The sequence below is a fragment of the Grammomys surdaster genome, unplaced genomic scaffold, assembly GCF_004785775.1.
Source record: "Grammomys surdaster isolate TR1022 unplaced genomic scaffold, NIH_TR_1.0 125704, whole genome shotgun sequence".
In the NCBI taxonomy this organism is placed as follows: Eukaryota; Metazoa; Chordata; class Mammalia; order Rodentia; family Muridae; genus Grammomys; species Grammomys surdaster.
Window position 1 is genome coordinate 1,721,290 of NW_021620539.1, and position 20,634 is coordinate 1,741,923.

The 20,634-nt window shown below is 43.6% G+C and overlaps 1 protein-coding gene and 1 pseudogene across 1 annotated transcript in view; both read right to left on the reverse strand.

The window, feature by feature from the left end:
- Gpr156 (G protein-coupled receptor 156) overlaps positions 1–20,634 on the reverse strand; it is a 59,286-nt gene that overhangs the window by 25,691 nt on the left and 12,961 nt on the right. Inside the window, exons 3-4 of the mRNA XM_028788159.1 lie at positions 2,889–3,018; positions 2,564–2,674 (exon numbers count right to left, since the gene is read on the reverse strand). Coding sequence (XP_028643992.1) covers positions 2,564–2,674; positions 2,889–3,018 — 241 coding nt within the window. The remainder of the gene's footprint in view (positions 1–2,563; positions 2,675–2,888; positions 3,019–20,634) is intronic.
- LOC114639442 lies at positions 1,188–1,326 on the reverse strand (annotated as a pseudogene).

Below are 20,634 nucleotides of genomic sequence, written 5' to 3' on the forward strand. Positions count from 1 at the left end.
GGAGAGGAGAGGAGAGGAGAGGAGAGGAGAGGAGAGGAGAGGAGAGGAGAGGAGAGGAGAGGAGAGGAGAGGAGAGGAGAGGAGAGGAGAGAGAGAGAAGATGGAGGTGGATGTTCACGTGTCTGTAGGAGTCAAAGGTAGTTGTTATATCTAGGTTGGGTATTGGGCTACACTTCTGATTGTATGGGTATCTTGTTACTGATCATTACCAAATATATAAGCCTTTGATTAATCTTTAAGCATTAGAGACTCATCTTTCTACTGGGCCCACATGGATGCCGGGATGGTCTGGGCAATGCCCAGGCTTGAGGAGACACCTTGGGAGATTGAGTCATCTCCCACGCTGACATCTCGTGGGTGGCAGGGCTGGTGTTTCTGGCGGGCCCAGTTCTAGCTGCAGGTGTGCACGTGGCCTCTGGCAGAGAAACATGGTGGCTGAGCTAGGCAGAGCCACTGCAGCTTAGATAGTTGGCTTGACCAGAGGCCAATTTAATTAATTACATTAATTACTTCAACAGGAAACCTTTCTCTTTTTTTTAAGATTTGTTTTTAGGAGCTGCTTAAGAACTCAGTGATTAGAGTACCTGCTCCTCTTGCAGAGGATCGAGGTTTAGTTCCCAGCATCCACAGGGTGGCTCACAACTATCTGTACCTCCAGTTCTGAGGGATCTGATGCCCTTTTCTTCCTGCCTTGTTCCCAGCCACTCTTGGGACACATACATACTGTAGGCAAAACACTCATACACATAAAATAAAATAAAATAAAATAAAATAAAATAAAATAAAATAAAATAAAATAAAATAAAATAAAATAATACATATGTCTAAAATTTGTTTTTTTTTTAAGTTTTATTTTTAGCTTTAAATTCGGTGCATCTATGTGCAGGTATGTGCACATGTCTAACATGAGTGCTGTAAACCCAGCTCCATTAACTGCTGAGCTATCTCTCCAGCCCATGATTTTATTTATGTAAAACTCTGAAAAGTGAAAACTAATCTTTGATGTTCGAAAACAAAACAGTGGTGTTCTTGGAATAGGGAGGGTCTGTAATGATGGGCGGGGGAGTAGCCGAGGATGTTGAGCATCTGGGGATGGAGTTTGCTAGATCTCATGTTTTGTGAGTGTATACATGTGTTAATATCTCTTTTCTCTTTGTTTTGTTTGGGGTTTTTTTGTTTTTCTTCAGGGAGGAGTTTGAATGCAGCCCTCACTACCACAAATTATGAAGTCAAGTTTACTCAGGGGTCAGCACACCCCAAGGGCAAAGATTAAGCCCCACCCCAGGAAAACCTTCTTCCTGATGTTGATATCTCCCTGCCAAGTGTCACATCACACTGTTTTGTTGTTGTTGACTTTGCTTTTCCAGACAGGGTTCCTCTGTATAAATCTGGCTGTCTTGGAACTCACTCTGTAGACCAGTCTGGCCTCTGCCTCCTGAGTGCTGAGATTAAAGGTGTGTGCCACCACCACCTGTTCATGTTACTCTCTTAATATTTAGATTTCTTCCTTCCTTCCTTTCTCTTTCTTTCTTTCTTTCTTTCTTTCTTTCTTTCTTTCTTTCTTTCCCTCCCTCCCTCCCTCCCTCCCTCCCTCCCTCCCTCCCTTCCTTCCTTCCTTCCTTTCACCATTTATTTTATGTACACTGTAGCTGTCTTCAGACACAACAGAAAGGGGCATGTTGTAAGTCATTATGTAGTTGCTGGGACTTGAACTCAGGACCTCTGGAAGAGCAGCCAGTGTGCTTAACCTCTGAGCCAGTGTGCTTAACCTCTCTCCAACTTGCCCATATTTGGATTTCTTATGTGTCAATTATGCCTCAAAAAAGGAGCTATTTTTGAAAAAGATGTTTACAGGGATAAAGTCTGTCCTTTTAGCCAACTTTCTGCATCCGTGTGGTTAATCACAGCCGAACTTTCACTAAGTATTTGTCATGACTCAATATTATTCGGTTCTTAAAATCCTGTCATTTCAGAGAAGCAGCTGGACGGGATCGTATATGAGGTCTGGATAGTCATATCAGGGGGTTTGATACAACGGAAGAACATGGTTATAATAAATGCTGATGTCAGGGACACGCAGGTGACCTGGCTGCTGCATGGCTTCCAGAGTCGATTCTATCCACCGAGTCCATCTTCTTGCTCGCTGCTTTAGCTATGTCCCTCTCAGTGCAGTGTGCCCGTGTGGGAAAGACCTGAACTCTAGGGAGTTCTGTGCTCCAAGTAACTGTGCTTCTTGCTACAGCTTCTCTGCACTCACTTGCAGCTCCCAGTCTGTGCCAAGAGTCAGTCTCTCTGGGCACCTTGTTTTCCCTCTCACTATGCCAGGTATTAGGCAGCTCACAGGTTCCCACGGAACCTGGGGGTGTATGTACCTAAAGCAGTCCATGTTGAAAGACCTAGCTCCTGGCAGCACTCACTCTCAGCCACGAGTAAGGACTGAACCAAGGAGCAAGAACCTCAGGCATGCTACAGTCAACCCAGAGATCTACACTAACTTCCCCAGCTCCAAGCCACAGTGGAGTTCCTGGTGCGACCCAGCATCGTGTACTGGCTGCCAACTTACCACTCTCTTGTCCGGTACTCTCTGGGTAAACACTTTGTAGAGTCGCCAGCTCTTCCCCAGAATAGGGCCAAACACCAGGGACGTCCCAATGCACAGCAAGGAAAGTCTTGTCTGCAGGTGAGAGAGGACAGAAGCAAGAGTTACTAGCGGAACCTTCATTCATCTGCAAAGTCTCAGGCCCACAGAGGACACAGGGCAGCAAGTGGGTCTCAGGGAATATGTCCGTAACCTGGTTACAGAACTACCAGTCTCAGGAAGAGCTGTGAGCAGGAAACATTGTCAAAGTTCAACATGGTGTCCAAAACAAAATCCCAGTGTCACCTACCTGAATGAGAGCTTCCACTGAACTCCCCACAAGAGCATCTTGAATCCCAAAAAGGTAAGCGCTGATGTAGGTCAGACAACTGCCCAGCAAGGTCACAATGTTCAGATTGGGGCTGGACATCTTCACAATCCTAGGTGGGAAACAGGAAGAATGAATGACACAGCTGCACCCCTGTGTGACACCGTTGAAGACTTTCCAGAGACTTCCTTCCCGGAACAATCCCCACTGCAGCCCTAGAACGAGGAATCACCGGGAAGAGACTCTTTGCTGCTCTCTGAAAAACTTATGGTTTATTTATATTAATTTAAAACAACTAATTCCAGGCCAGGAAGTGGTGGTGCACACCTTAGAGCCCAGCACTCGGGAGGCAGAGGCAAATAGATTTCTGAGAGTTTGAGGCCAGCCTGGTGTATAGAGTGAGTTCCAGGACAGCCAAGGCCACATAGAGAAACTCTGTCTTGAAAAACCAAACCAAACATAACATAGCATAATATAACATAACTAAGTCCTGTTCTGTTTTATACTGTTTTGGCTTTTTTGAGATGGGGCCTAATGTAGCCCAGGCTGGCCTTGAACTTCCTATGATGCCCTGGAACTAACTGTTGACCCTTTTGTCTCTACCACCCCTGTGTTGGGATTTTAGATGTATATCATCATGGTTAATTAAAAAAAAAAGACCTAAGCATTTTATTTTATTTTTATTTTATTTTATGTGTCTGAATGTTTTGCCCACATGTGTATCACGTGTTTGCCTAGTGCCAATGGAGGATGAAGGAAGGTGTCGGATTCCTTAGAACTGGAGCTACAGACAGTTGTGAGCTGACCAAGAGGGTGCTGGAAACTGATCCCTGGTCCTCTGCAAGAGCAGCAAGTGCTCTTAACTGCTGAGCCATCTCTCTAGCCCCACTGGCTTTTTTTTTTAACCCAAATTCTTGTACCTCTTGCTTATATAACTCAGTTTTAAAGGAAGGCTGACCACCGACACCCAGGGGACACTGGAGAAGAGGTGACAGTGAACTTTAGGGCCGTTAAGGAACGTGTCAGCATATGTAAATGTCATGTCAGTGCAGGTACACAGGGGCAGGGACAGGGTGGAGCTCACAGAATTGAGCTGTGAGGGAATTTACTATCAGAGAGAGGCTGGGGGTTTTCACATACACCATTTATTAGACATGCAGTTTGCTTCTTTCCTTGTTTGACTGAAAAGAGGAGGCAGGGAATGAAGGCAGCATCTTTCCCAGGGGGAGAGCAAAATGAAGTTAGCAGGCAGCAGAAGACTAGAGGGGATGTGTGGCTAATCAGGCTGTCAGATAAACTCTGGGCACCAGCATAGGTTCAGGACACAAATTATTTAACCGAAGGGCTAAATAATGAGGCTTTCTCTGTGGCAACACTAGTGGGTTAGCTTCTGTAGACTAAGACTTGAGGCCCTTTCCCATTTGCCTCTCCCAGACTCCCGCATATAAGCCATGACTATCTGATGTCCCCTTCTTTACAGCGCACGGGCCAGGGCCTCATAGACACACATCTGCTCTGTCTACATCACTGACAGGTAGCCCCGTGTCTCTGCTCTTCACGGTGTCTACTTGATTTGAACACCACAACTCGGTCAAATCCTGATTTGGAATTCTTCCCCTTTCTGACTTAGTGAAGAGGAGCCCAATTTAGTTATTTTTGAAGAAATAGGCATTTTCTAGTGTTCACATCACAAGCACTTGTGCGAACCTATTGTTCATATAAACATGTTACGGACCCAGATGTGTATTTTTTGGTATTTTTCTTGAGAAGTTTTACTGGCAATATCTCCATAAAAAGTGAATAGGAGATGATTAGCCTGCTTTGTTTGGCCGAGTGAACACCTGGGAAGGCACTTCAATACCAATCAGCTCCAATCCAGCAGGTGAATGGCTTGTCTGGGGACCGTCTTTGCCATGGTGGAAGACACTCAATCACCATGTCATCTTACTTTTCTATTGACCTAAATGGTGAATTCTACAGAACTGTATAGTTTTCATTCACCCACAAACATGCAGAAGTTTTCACAAAGTCAGGAGATTTAAATATTTAAATACTTAATTACAGTGATAAGACTTGTGTTCTAAGTATGAAGAGTTAAAAGTCTAGACTGGATGACTTTCTTTTTTTTTTAAAAAAAAAAAAGATTATATAACAATCTCTCTTTTTTAAAGGATTATATAACGATCTCACTTTCCCTCTTCATTTGTCGCCTGGAAATAGGAGGCAAGGGCGTTCTCAATTTACTTTGTCAATTTTTCTGTTCCCCAATAAAGTCTCAGTGCTGGTAAATAAACATCCCCAGAACTTGTTTAATCCTGTATGGTCACTCCAGGACTCTGATGCTTATGACATCCTCCAACTCTGACATTGGCCTCTGAGCTAGGGGACTTGGAGTTTCTAAATTTGGAAACATGGTTCAAGGTTGGGGAGAGCAGGGGAGGGTACATCCTGGTGCCCTATGGATACACTAGAAGGCAACTTCCCTTGCAGCATCATGGGACCTGCCTTATAAGATGCCTCCTGAGTCGATGTGAATGCTAGCTAGCATGGAGTAGGTTCATTCTGTTTAATTTAACATGTATGGGTGTTTTGCCTTCATGTGTGTCTGTCTGGTGCCCTCAGAAGGCAGAAGCAGATGTTAGATTCCCTGGAACTGGAGTTACAGATGCTTTGTGAACCATGTGGGTACTGGGAATTGAACCTCTGGAATGGCAGTGAGTAGTACATGGTCTTAATCACTGAGCTATCCCTCCAACCCTGTCACTGAGCTTACCTAAAAACAAATATAGGGGTCATTCTCTGCTCTGCTGTGAAACAATAAAGATTCCAACTTTGAGAACTTGTTGAGTTTCTCCTTCAGGCCACTGCTTTTGATCTATGTTATAATGGGGTTATAAACCTATGTCGTGCAAAAGTCCAACTTTATCATATTGTGTGGTTGTGGTCCCACACATCTGATCCATTTGCTATTTTGCCCATTTCTAATGTTTGAGTTAATCAATTCAAATTCTTCACACCTCAAACTACCACTAGTGTGACCATTTGTGCTTCAACTCTGCCTCTTCATCCCACCCAAGCCTCCTTTGAGGACCACCCCGAGAGATCAATGACCTTTCAAAGTCCTAAGCTCAAAATCCTTAAATCACCATGAGTGATTTTACCTCAGGGTCTCGAACCCTGTGTCTCATCATTTGAAATAGGTCTACTTCCAGGAATCTTAAACATAAATATGTTCTTTTCCCACCTCGACTCTCTGTATATCCCTGACTACTCTGGAACTTGCTATGTGTTCCAGGCTGGAATTGAACTCACAGACATTCACATGCCTCCGCTTCTGCCTGACCAGTGCTGGGATCAAAGGTGTGTACCACCACATCTGACTTTTTAGTTTTTCTTTTAAGCCACAGTTCATTAAAAGTTCAACTCCTGTTTTCTCCTGAAAATATTTCTCCACCATCCGTCTCCAGTTCAGCATGAGAACTTCAGAACTCCATCTTTCTGCTTGCTTGGACCAAAAACCTTGGCGTCATTGTTGACTCTTACTTCCCACCTCTAATCTGTTTTGAAATCTCATTGGTTCTCTTCTTGAAATACAACCAGAACCCAGCAACTTCTCCTCTATCTCTACTGCCACCAACTGATCAAAGTCTTCCTTGCTGTAGCCTCTCAGCTGCTCTCCCAGGTCTGTCCTGGAACTTCCTTCTCTAAGGAGACTATAAGCCCCTGCGAGTGATTGCCAGAGTGCTAGAGATCAGAGAGGGTCAGGAACTGGCTTGACATCCATGTGTTAGACAAGGAGGTCTGCTGGGTAATAGAAGTGGCTTCTGAGTGTCTTTCTGGACTTCTCTGGAATGGCTGAGACTTCCCTAAAGTTATTGCACAGAAAAAGACCAGTTATTTGGGGGTGCTCTGTGCCTCTGTGCTGTGCGTTTCTGCAGACTATGGTTTTTGATCAAGCTGAGTGCTTAGTGAGGAGTCTTGTTGTGTGGGTGAGCCTTTTTCCTGGGTTTTCCTCTCAGCATCATGCTGAGAGGCGCCTGAAAATAAACGAGAGATCCTAACAGGGTGTTTGTTAAGCTTTGTGCTCTCCCAGCCTCTGTTTCTAGGAAACCACAGGTCTGTGAGTGGGAAGATTCATTCACATAGGCATGTGCACACGTATGTTCACTTGTCTCCAATGAGATCAGGCTACTCCGAAGGCTCGTTTCCATTGGCTGAATCCTTCCAGGGGAATTCTCCTAGGAAATGCTTTTGTCTAACACACCTCCCAGGTCGTGGGGCCAGGAAGGCTCTGAGAGCTCAGCACTGTGAAGCAGACCTCATCTTTTGACCACACAGCTTCCTAACTCTCAGTGGCTGTTAGGATGGAATTGAACAGCACACATTGTTCTCCCAGGCTTCAGAAAACCTGTTCAGCTTGGACCTCCTTGCTGTTTGCAGGTGGGCAGGGGAAGTATAATTCTTTTGTAACCTGAAGCCTTGAGTGCTGGGTGGGCCTTGCCTCTCTAAGCTCAACTGCTTTTCTGTAGACCTCAGTGCTTACACAGATTTAATCCGGAGAGAGCAAAATTTCCACCCACCAGCATGTCATTTTGGACCTACAGACACTGAAGCTATAAAAGACTTGGAAGGAGGAGGGCTGCAGAATGACTAAATGGTTAGCAGTGGTTAAATCCGATGAGACCCAAGATCCCTTCCAGCTCCTTTTCAAATCATTTAAGCCGCCGCCTTTCCCCTGCTTCAGGCTTATCAGCAAGCCAGTCATGTGCATTTCTGCCTCACTTTCTTAGCTAGTAAGAACAGACTGACCTGGATTCCAGAGATGTGGTGGATTTTATAGCCCAATCAACTGATCATCCAAATATAAGCTTTAGTTATTAAGCACAAAAGACAACTTGCCAAATGTCCTGGCCCCAGATTCTCCTTTAGCCGATGGTCTCAGTGACCTACGCTTTCTCGGCCTCTCCTCTCATTAATGGCCTTTTTGTGTCAAACATTAATTCCTGTCAAAGCATTAAGAAGTGGAGATGGCAAAGCAAGTGAGGTAGAACCTCTGCCCTCAGCTCATGAGGCTACCACATCCCCGGGTTTTAACTTTCTCACTACAAAGATATTATTCCTCTTGTAAAATAGAATAAAAATTTAATTCAATATTAACAGTTCTTGTCTCAGTATCAAGGGCTATTTAACACACACACACACACATTCACACACACAGGAATATATAGGTTTAAAATGTTTTAAATTACATTTCTTAATGTGTGTGTTGGCATCTGTGTACCATGTCATGCATGCAGAGTTCAGAGAACAACTCACAGGAATTGATTCTGCCCTCTATCACATGGGTCCTGGGGATTGACCTCAGAGAGCCTGGCTTAGTGGCAACTGCCATTACCTGCTGAGCTAGCTATATAAGTTTACTATATGAAAATACATATTGGTTTACAGTGCCCATATTTCAGAATTCATAGCTCTCCTGGGCTACAAACATAAGGGAGGATCATTGAAGACTGCATCCTTGTAAGCATTTTAAAAGCTGAAATATGGAAATTTAGATTTCCATTTCAGAGCAAACGCCCATCCCCTCATTGTGCCGGCTCAGACATAGGACAGTGGTGAAAGGCACACTGAAGACACACTGAAGACTAATGAGCAGAAAGGAAAAGCAGAGAGAGCGCTCCAAAAGGAGCCTGCTTTACCTAGGAGTATTATGGCCACATCTGATAATGAGTTTTTTAAAAAAACGAATTCCCAAATGGGTGTTTCCACATCTCACACAACTGAAAAATATTTCAAATGTGCTTTTAAATAGCAAGAGGGGACAATAGACACATAGAAAAAAAAATCCCCCTTTCCTCAAACTCTCCTACCAGAGGGTTCCAGTTCCACACAGGTAGTAAATTGTTCAAACAGAGATTTTCACTTTTGTTATCCCTCCCTGCAGCTGCCAGGAGCGACTTCTAGCAAGACTCTTGTAACACTTCAAAAAAAAAAAAAAAGCAAAACAACAACAAAAAAAACAAAACAAACAAACAAACAAAACTAGAGCAGCCGCCCTGGTTCTAAGTAGGACAAAAACCATAGGCAGAGAGGCATGATTGGCCATCGGAAGTATCCAATCTTGGCACCAGCTCTCAGGTGGTTTGCAAATCCGTCTTTGCTCCCTCGTTTCTCGCTGTAGAGCCTTCAGGTTTATTACAATAGGAGAATGTTGGGCCGAGGTGTGTCTGGGAATCTTTGAGGAATACTGAATTCATGAATACCTGCAAGAACGGTTCTCTATCAGAATCTGGGAATTGATGACCCCAGGGCTGAGTCTGGCCTAGCTGTGTACCAATGAGCTCCTTGGATCTGGCTCTTTTAGTAGTACCTCACTGAATGTCTGTTAAATTAATTAATCATCAGATTTAGATGAGTATTAGGGGTCCAGGCCTTGGAAAAATGAGAAAGATGAGAACCACAAAGGAAGACTGCTTGCTCCCTTCTGCTCTGCCCCTACCAGTTGTCCAGGGAAGGATTGGAGTCCCGGGGGCCCTGAGGCTCACACCTGGCCCGACTCTCATTTTAACATGAAAAGACTTGCATGTGGATTTCCACCAGGTGGGGGTAATGCTGACACAGCTGACCCACAGATTCTGACTCTGGTTTCTTCCCCAAATGAGACCAGCTTCCTAAGACCCTGCTCAAACCTCCCTGATTTGTGAACCCTTTCCAGAGGCCTTTCTGACCCTCGTCGCTAACATGTTGTAACTGTGTTAGTAGGTCACCAGTTTTCAGCTGCCTCTCCAAAGGCCCTGTTTGTCTGGCAGTGTCAGCAATAGTGATACAAGGGACCACTCAGCTTCCTGAGGTACACTCAGCCTGTGGTGCTCTTTACAGGGACTCCCCTGTCTTCAGAACCCATTGCTGGCTCGGATCTAGGACCTTGGCCTGTTGCCCATTATATCTCCTGATTTTACTCACTGGCTTGAATCCAGTCTGAATTCCTGTTGCAGCTGGCTTTCGGTTCTTGGTTTCTGCTATTGTCTAGTGTCTCTAAACCTTGGCCCCGGTGATGTTGACTCTGCATCATGACAGACAGGAAGTATACATTCTATCCTATAAGCTAATGAGAAAGAAACAACTAATTGTGTGTGTGTGTGTGTGTGTGTGTACATAAGTGTACTACCTGTGGCAGCCAGAAGAGGGTGTTGGATCTCCTGGAGCTGGAGCTACAAGTGGCTGTGAACTGCTTGAGGTAGGTATTGAAGACTAAACTTTGGGTCCTCTGGAAGAGCAGTAAACTCTGCTAACCACTGAGCCATCTCTCCGGGCCACTAGAACTAGATTTTTTAAAAAGGTAGAAATTAAAAAGAGAGAATGTTCAGAAAGGAAAATCATGGTAGTTTGAATATGCTTGGCCTATGGGAAGTGGCACTATTAGGAGGTGTGGCCTTGTTGGAGGAGGCATCGCCTTGTTAGAGGAAGTGGGTCACTGTGGGGGGGTGGGCTTTGATGCACCTAAGCTTAAGTAGAAAAGACAGTCTCCTCCTGGCTACCTTTGGATCAAGATGTAGAACTCTTGGCTCTTCCAGCACCATGCCTGCCTGGATGCTGCCATGCCCAAAAAGAAGGAAAAGAGGAAAAGGGAGATGGTTAATAGTGTTAATTCATCTTTAAAAGCTACAGTGCACGATAGCTAAGAAGCTTCTTAATTTAGTGACTTTGGCAAGGAATCAGACTTAATGACCTTTCCATGGAGTCAGAGGAATGGGTTGAAGACTGACTGCTGGGAAAAAGATGGAGGTGGCTAATGTGGATGCTCTTTTAAGAAGCTTGGTGATAATAATAAGGAATGGGTGGGGGCAAACACTTCAGAGAAAGAGAGAGACAACCAAGAGAAGCTCTTCCAGAAGCTTCTCACAGTTAAGCTGTATTTATTTTGACTGCTTACGCAGGAATATTTAAAACCGAGAAAAATACTTGATAACTGCTACTTGGTCTCTTCAGGGGGCTGCTTAGGTGTGGTAGTAACTCTGATGTTCTTCTCAATAAGCTCAGAGGTGTAACTGAACACCTCTCGGCCTGCCGTCTTTTGTAAGCTGAGCATTCCCTGTGCCCACCAAAGCATCAAAAAATGCCACTGTCGTTCCATTTTTCTTCCTTTAATGGATTCTAAAATAATCCCTTTACCTGTTCTTCATTCTCTTTGAAAGTACGTCTAAGTATCTAACACATACCCCTGATGCTCTGTTCCTAAGCCGACACACTCTGCCAGCCTCCAGGTCTCCTCTCCTTCTATATTACCTGAGAAATGTCATATTCTTCCAACAGGAACCACAGTGACTGTCATGTTTTCATGTGCTGACACTTCTGAAAGTGTCTCCCTTGCTCACTTTCTATGCTTTTGATAAAGTCCTTAAAAATAGTCTCTGCTTGTCCTGTGACTTTCAAAACCATCTTTTGATTTTTTTTCTAGCAAACACGTTTATTTTCCCTTGGTGAACATCAACTCCTGTGATAAGCGTTCCAGGCCGATGGATTTAACTGCATTGTGCCAGTCACATTTACTTTAATCCGCAAGCTCACATGGCTGCCTCGTGAAAGCATCGCCTAGAAAAACTGCGGCTAGAGACAGGAGGATCTCTATGAGCTCAAGCCAGCCTGGTCTGCAGAGCTAGTTCCAGGATGGCCAGGGCTCCACAGAAAAGGAGGAGGAAGAGGAGAAAGAGGAAGAGGAAGGGGAGGAGGAAGAAGAGGAAGAGGAGGAGGGGAGAAAGAGGAGGGACAGGAGGAGGAGGAGGAAGAGGAGGAGGAGGAGAAGAAGGAAGAGGAGAAGAAGGAGAAGGAGAAGGAGAAGGAGAAGGAGAAGGAGAAGGAGAAGGAGAAGGAGAAGAAGAAGAAGAAGAAGAAGAAGAAGAAGAAGAAGAAGAAGAAGAAGAAGAAGAAGAAGAAACAGCAGCAGCAGTAGCAACACAACTAGGTTATTTGCTCTAGCTGTAGGTAGTTTGAAATTTCCTGTTACACGGTTGCTCATTCTACCAAAACCTCATATGAAACAACTAATCACTGCCTTTTGGCCTCATAAGCCCCTTTACAATTTTCGTTTGAGTCAACTCTTTGATTTTAAATGACTTGCATAATTTCTATGTTTCTGTGTGGTTAATGTTTCTGTGTTAGTGTCATAAGCTTGGTCAGCCACTCTGTAGCTATGGCTCTTAAAATTTTAATCACCTGGATAGGTTTGGTTGTTTGGTTGGTGCCAAGAGCAATTTAGGAGAAGCTAAAAACTAGCAGGTGATCTTCCTGAGATAGTTCTGCCACGGACTGTAAATCTATGATGGATTTGCTTCTTCAGGCAAGGCTGAGGAGATTACATTTGAGGAAAGATTCCTGCTATTAATATGCTTTTCCTGTTATTATTAAATATATGTAACATTCACTAGGTATTGGCCCACCTTTTTGAGCAGATTTCTGCAGACCTATGAAGATGTACTATCTTATAGTGAAACTATATAGACAAATAGATATTGTTTCTATAGAATTCCTGACTTGATTCAAGTAATTTTAGGAAGAAAGATTGTAGAGATGGTCTTAGTTGCTAGAAAGATGTAATAAAGTTAGAATCAAGAATAGAATGTGCCCATTTCTCATGTAGTAAGTAAAGGCTGCGTAATAAGAAATATAGTGAGCTTTCATAATTACACTAAAAAGAGAAATAGATTTGGGACAAATTTGTGTTCAAGGAAAAACATTTAGGGATAGAGGATAAGGTCACAGGTGTGCACTATGATAAGGCAAGACCATGTGAAAACTGCTGCTTTGAACTTATAACAAGCATATAGAATGACAAGCATATAGAAGGAAACACTGCTTTGAACTTAATATCAGCATCCTTCTGTGACTCCCATTTTATGTAACATTTTATCTCTGAGGTAATTTTCTAAAGAACTTTTTGTCTAAGAAGGTATAAAAGACCAGAGAAAAGAAATAAATTGAGTTGGTTGAATGGTTTGTCTTGGGGAACTTGGCCCCATCCATCCTTCCATCCATCTATCCAAATGTGTCTGTCTGTCTGTCTATATGTTTGTGTGTAGGCACGTATGAGTACTTGTGGAGTTCATTGTGACAGATGGTCGGGCCCTGCCAGAGTGTGGGCATATGAATGTTTGAATGTACATGTCTCTGTGCATATTTGCCTGTATAAAGCATCTCAATTCTTTTCCTTTCCATCCTCTCTGGTTCCTTTTTTTTAAATTATAAAGTTATTTTTAATTAAGCACTGGCTTCCCTCAACTCCCCCCCTCTTTGTCTCTCTCTGTCTCTCTGTCTCTCTGTCTCTCTGTCTCTCTCTCTCTCTCTCTCTCACACACACACACTTTTTTTTATTGGATGTTTTATTTACATTTCATATGTTGTCCCCTTACCCCATCCCCCTCCCCCGCCCAGGAACCCCCTATCCCATCACCCCTCCTCCTGCTTCTCTGCAGTTGTGCCCCTACCTACACCCCCACTCCTACCTCCCCACACTCAAATTCCCACCCACTGGGGCATCCAGCTTTCATGAGACCAAGGATCTCTTCTCCCACCTATGCCCGACAGGGCCATCCTCCCTTACATATATAGCTGGAGCCATGGATCCCTCCCTAAGAGCTCCCAGGCTGGTGGTTTAGACCTTGGGAGCTCTGTTTGGTTGGTATTGTTGCTCTCCTCATGGGGCTGCAAATCCTTTCAGCTCCTACAGTCTTCACTCTAACTCCTCTATTGGGAACCCCATGATCAGTTCAATGGTTCCTAAACAGTTAACCAGCTTAGCCTGAGAGGCTTCTGGCTGATTCACCAGAGAAAGGAGCTCCAGCAATAAGTCCTTTTTCTTAATCCCTGGCTGTTTACTCTGAGGTGCTAAATGGCCTCAGAGGAACTCAGACAGGTCAGCTACCACTGGGAAGCAACTTAGACTTAAGACAGGTAAATGTTTTATTACAGAAAAGGTAATCCTAAATCTTACAGGACCAAGTCTTGCCCTGCCAACACTCTTCCTCCTTGGCTACCTTCAAGAGAGAACCTGAAAGAACAACCAGGGCTGGTCCCCAACAGGTTGGTCTTGGTTCTTTGAGACAGAGTTTCATTGTGTAGCCCTGGCTGGCTTAGAACTCAGAAATCCAAATGTCTCTGCTTCCAGAGTGCTGGAATTAAAGGCATGCATCACCATTGTCTGGCTCACCTGGATAGTCTTTTAATGGCGGTTTGGTATTCTGATGTAACTGGCCTAGCAGCCAAGCCAAGCATTATTTTTTTTTTAGAAGATGTATTGTGTGTATGTGTATGTGTGTGTGTGTGTGTGTGTGTGTGTGTGTGTGTTTTGTCTGACTGTACATGTGTGTACCGCATACGTGCAGTACCTACAGAGGTCAGAGAGGGTGTTGGATTCTCTGGAACTGGAATTATCTATGATCGTGAGCCACCATGTCAGTGCTGGGAACTGAACCTAGTCCTCTTCAAGAGCAATGAGTGCTCTTAACCTCTGAGCCATTCTCTCTAGCTCCCAGCATAAAGACTTTTTGAAAAAGCCTTGTAGGAGAGTCTAATATAAATTAAATTTGACAGCCACTAACTTAAGTACATTCTTAAAGTAATAAAATTCTTTTCAGAATTATCAAAAGATTTAGATAGGCATTTTTCCCGTGAAACTATAGAAAGGACCAATAAGTATATTAAAAATCTCTCAGCATTGTTGATCATCAAGAAGCAAATGAAAACCTCAAGACACCACTTTACACCCACCTGGATGGCTGGACTCGAACACGTAATAACATGGGCATTGGTGAGGGTGTGGACAAGTAGGGGCCCCTGTAGATTGTTGGTGGGACTGTAGAATGGGGTAGTCATTTTGATAAACAGTTTTAAACTTAGGTCAAACAGTTATATGACTTTATTCCAAGGCAAGCAAAATCTATGCTCAGACAAAAACTTGTCTGTGAAGTTTTGGAGCAGCGTTTTATTTATAACGGCTCTGAAGCAGGAAAAATCTAGTATCTGGTGAATAGATAACACAATGTGTGCCACCCATGTAATGGGATGTTACTCAGCCACCGAGAGGAATGGAATGCTGATTGATACTACCACATGGGCGTGCTTAGTAAACGTGCCAATGTTACGCTGAACAAAACAAGCCAGACATTAAGGGGCCTCATTTTGTTTGACTCTATTTACATGAAGTGTCCAGAATAAATAAACCTATAGAGATAGAAAGAATAGTAGATTTCTAGGGGCTTGGTGTGGGAGAAACAAAGAGAAAGTGCCAAGAAAGTACATTTTGGGGTAATGAAAATGTTCTTGGATTAGTGGTTCTTGAACATTAAACTTACAGTCTAATGATGGCTTCCCAGCTGTGTGATTATACCACACAGCACTGAATTATAAACTTTAGAAAGGCAGAGTTGATGTAAGGTGTGTGAACACCATCTACCAAGACGTCCAAAGAGCCTCTGCGCTCTTACTGTCTTCTGTTTATGCGTGGTTGAGAACAATGCCCTTTGCTAAGCACAGTTCTGGTTTACTAGTTTTCCTGTCTTAGCCTGGGCATCAGGATAGAACAGAAGGAACTTATCTAGTTTTGTCTGATGCCTAGGCTAAGGTCATATAGTATACCAGTGTGGGATATCTGACATTAGTCACTTCTAGGATAAGAGAAGGAAAATTCTGAGTGATAGGGTCGGTCCCTAATAAATGAGGACATACCAGTCTGAAGCTGAGAAAGGAGAAGACCAGAGAGGTATAAAGAGATTCCAAGTGAATATGGCAGAATAAAATCTTTTAATACTTGGAAGGTAAACTACCATTTAAAAGTTTAGATACGAGGGGCAGTGGTGGCAGGCGCCTTTAATCCCAGCACTTGGGAGGCAGAGGCAGGCAGATTTCTGAGTTCGAGGCCAGCCTGGTCTACAGAGTGAGTTCCAGGACAGTCAGGGCTTCACAGAGAAACCCTATCTTGAAAAACCATAAATAAATAAATAAATAAATAAATAAATAAATAAATAAATAAATGCTTAGATACAAGCCAAGAGAAATCCTGTCTCAAAAAATTATTAATTAATTAATTAATTAATTAATGTTTAGATACAAGCCCAGCGAGATATCCATGCATGGATAAAGGTTTGCCACTAAGTCTGATAACCTGAATTTGATGCCTGGGATATTCATGGTAGAAGGAGAGAACTGGTTCCTGAAAGCTGTCCTCTGACCCTCCATATGCACACTCATGCTCACCATACAGATATAGATAAGCAAGTACACACAATCAAAATAAAAGGTTCAGATATGTAAACTTAGGATGTTACAGATAAACATCCTAACCTGTGAAATGTGGTAGTGTGGAGAGCTCTTGGTGCCGCCTTCTAGGAATTTGGCAGGGATTTGACATTGGGCTAGGACAAGGAAGTAGTCTCAAGATGAGTACAGCTGAGGAATGTGTTCTTTGTATCTTGAAGGGTCTTGTTTAGACTCTGAACACAGTAACCAAGGGACCTTTGTTTATGCTTTGTTTGTTCCTTAACTACTCTGTTTATGCCTTAGGACCGACCATATTCCGTGAGTGTACCTAGAATGATATAAAAGCAGATTGGAAAAAGATAAGACCACTTCAGCCTCAGCACTGGCTGGAGTCATGTTATAATGTTGTATAATTGTCCTTTCTTTCTTCAATCCTCCTTCCCTCCCTCAAGACTCTGTTGACTGACTGAGTTGGCTTAGTCATGGTAGTTTTTAGAATGATCATTATCCTCTAAGAGACAGTATAGGTGAGATATATATATATATATGTATATATATAATTTTAAAGCAACATCTCCATAACAGACTGTCCAAAATGAGCTACCACTAATAGGTGTTTTTATATTTCTTGCTTTGGGAAATAGCTCTAACCATGAAGGCTGATGTTTACCTGCTTTCTCATATAAAGGTACTTGGTGTCACTACCAAGGGTAGAAATATTGTCTACCTTTGAATTTTATAATTGAGTTTTATGTGGTGTCAAAGATTTTTTTTTTTTTTTTGGTTTTTCGAGACAGGGTTTCTCTGTATAGCCCTGGCTGTCCTGGAACTCATTCTGTAGACCAGGCTGGCCTCGAACTCAGAAATCTGCCTGCCTCTGCCTCCCAAGTGCTGGGATTAAAGGCGTGCGCCACCACCGCCCGGCCGGTGTCAAAGAATTTAAATGAGAAGAATTTACATTCCAGAGTTTGAGCAGACCCATAGCCGGATGCTGAAAACTTGAAATCACAGGCAGGGGTGAGCAAAGACTGAATACACAAGGATGTGTAGGACCAGGAGACCTGGGGAAGAAAAGGGTGGACAGAGTCCATGAAAGAGCAGGTGCTGAATAAGCTCAAGTCTATCAGGCCGAAAACCCTCAGGGTGGGGCCAAATAGGCCCAGGCTGGCTGGGACATCGTCCCCAATTCTAAGACTCTAGGTAGGCAATGGGGCATCAGAAAGGAATGAACAGATTTTGACAGTGTGGTCTGCTCCCTTTAGCCTCTGCTCAGGGTATCCTAAACTGATTTGGTGGCTGTTGGGACACATTCTCTACCTAAGGATGTGTTGACCTGATTTGGTCACTGTCCAGGAATGAAATGAAATGGACTGACTGGAATGAAAACAGACAAAAGCGCAGGCCCACGAAGCTACACTGGGTTTTGGGGCCAAGTTCTAATACCCAAAGGGTCATGGTACTTTAATGTCCATCCAGGCTGGTGCCAGTGTCACCAGGGGTTGATCTGTAGGAGCTGTAGGGACATCTGCTTCTAGGGATGTCTAGAAGTGTCTGGAGCCCAGAAAGCGGTGGTTATAGTTTGAAGGCTGTAGATGATCCTGCTAGAAGATGAAATTTAGTGCCAAGTAAACCCAGGCTGTTAATTTTCTCAGGCCCAGAGCCAAGGTATTTTTCTAGGTTATGGGGGAGGGAACTGAAGGGAACTTGGTTCTTTGCAATCCTAGGTTGGAGGCCGTGTCACATCCAAAGTGAAAGTTCAGAAGGGAAAGAGTCATCGTGGTGTCCCAGAAACAGTGTGACCAGTTGGTATTGCTTTCTGCTCTTTCTCCTCCTCTCTCATTTCTTTTAAAGGTTCAGGGTGTGTATTTAAAGATGTGTGTATGTGTTGGGGGGAAGGTTTCTAGGAATCTATGCTTACAGATAAGTGACTCCAACTTGCTGGTTCTTTTCTGCTGAGCCATGTTTTTCAACAAACAAAACATACTAATAAATCTATCAGGGCAAGAAAGGCAGCAGGGGGACAGCTGCAGCTGCGCCATCCGGGAGTGACAGTGATTAATTCCTACATCTGCTCAGTCAGATAGAAACAAAGGTCATTGTGCATAGATTAGCATGTCGATCACCGCTCACCGCTCCTCCACCACAGACAGACAGACTCAGACACACACACAGACACGGGGGGGGGGGACATGGAAGAGGGAGGGAGAGTTGCTTACCATCACACACACATACACCACACACATACACACACAAACACACAGATACATACACACAAACACAGAGGGGAGGGAGGGAGGGGAGTCACTAGCCATCACACACATATACCACACACACACACACCACATACACACATACACACAGACACAGAAGGGGAGGGAGGGAGGGGAGTCACTTGCTATCACACACACACACACACACACACACACACACACACACACACAGAATTGGGGCAGGGAGGAGAGTCGCTTGCCATTGCCATTGAGAGCTGCAAACTTCAAAATGCTTGACAAAATGTTTACTGTTGGGTGAATTACTCAGATAAAAGCAAGCCCCAAGCCTCATGGGAAGAAGGGAAGATGGCACAGGGAGGGATCAGGTGTGGATGTCAGATTGTTTTCAAATCTAGTTGGTACTTCAATGGAGTAAAATGTGGATATTCAGTTACATTTCCAAATGCAAAGGAAACTAAATCTTGATATGGTAATTTGGTCAGAGGAGGACAGGCAGCTGAATACATGTGAGTATCTGCCGCACTCTTCTGTGCTCACTGACGTGACAAAATGCCACAGACTTGATTATATTTTCTCAACCTCCAGAAGGTTGGAAGTCCAGGATCATGACTTGGGCAAGGCTGGATTGTAGCCCCCTTCCTGCCTTGCAGACAGCTGCCTGCCTGCGGAGTCCTTGCAGGCGGCTTTTCTGGAGCAGCAGGTACTTCTGCAATCTATGCTCTCTGGACAACAGCCTTGAGGGACTAGTGCTGTGACCTAATTTTACTTCATTTAACTTTAAAAATGTTGTCTCCAAATACAGTCACATTAGGACACATACATTTAGTCACGAATGAATTCAGGGGATCACAGTGCTCATGACATCTTGAATTATTTAAATGGGGTGCTTGGAAGTTAACTCTTGGTCTTCGTGTTCCACGCTCCCCTGAAGGTGCAGCTACTGTCCATGACTCCTATAAGTTCAGATTCCTGACAGTTTGCCTTTAAAAAGTAATGACTGTGGACAAGGAAACCCTTTTTTTTTCTTTTTTCTTCTTCCAAGACAAGGTTTCTCTGTGTAGCCCTGGCTGTCCTGGAACTCACTCTGTAGTCCAGGCTGGCATTAAACTCAGAGATTTGCCTGCCTCTGCCTCCCAAGTGCTGAGATTAAAGGTATGTGCCACCACTGCCCAGCCAAGCTATTTTTTAAATGTAAAGTTTCGTGAATTACCATGAAGTGAACATCTATGTGATGATGACCCAAATCCAAAACAAAAACATTACAGCCACATCATAATTGTTGCCTTTCCCTCTTGCTAAAGGCAAGACACTGCATTGACTTTAGCTATAATTAGTGAGTTCTGACTTTGAACCTTGTTTTATGAAGGGGAATTGTATGGTGCATGACACTTTGTAGCTGGCTTTTAAAACTGACACCTGGGTTACTTATTTCCACTTTGGAGCTATCATAAATGCAATGGACACCCATTTATAAGTTTGATGTGGACTTAAATTTAATCGTTTTCTTTCAATATTCTGGGGGACTCTCAAAGGACATGCACAGCAGCTGAACTCTTTTACATTCCCACCCACAGGATAGGTGCTGAAAGCCCACCATAGCCTCATCCCACTGGGTGTGAAGTGTCGTGTGGCTGGGTTTGATCTACCTCCCTCTTCCCAGGTAATGAAGTGCCTGCTGCAGTTTGACACACCTATTCATATTCCTGGCCCACTTACCCTGTTTTCCACAATGGCTCAACCAATAAGCAGTCTTTATCACAAGAGTGAGCTTACATTGTGCACGAAACACAATAGGCAGAGTTAGGTTTTGCCTTTTGTAAGCATTCTTCAAATATCCAGGTAGAAATCTGTTACCTGATATATGATTTTAAAATATTTTTTTATGATTTGTTTTTATTTTATGTGCATTGTAGTGTTTTTGTCTGTCTGTCTGTCTGTCTGTCTGTCTGTCTATCTGTCTATCTGTCTATCTGTCTATCTGTCTGTGTGAGGCTGCCAGATCCCCTGGAACTGGAGTTACAGACAGCTGTGGACTGCTATGTAAGTGCTAGGAATTGAACCTGGGTCCTTTGGACTGTATCTGGCTCTTAACCACTAGGCTACTTCTCCAGTTCCTTTATTCAATAAGCTCATTTCACTTTCTTCATGATGTTCTTTGGAGGGCAATACAAAAGCCATTGTTGGGTTTTCTTTTCTTTCTTTTTTTCTTTCTTTTTTTCTTTCTTTTTTTCTTTCTTTTTTTCTTT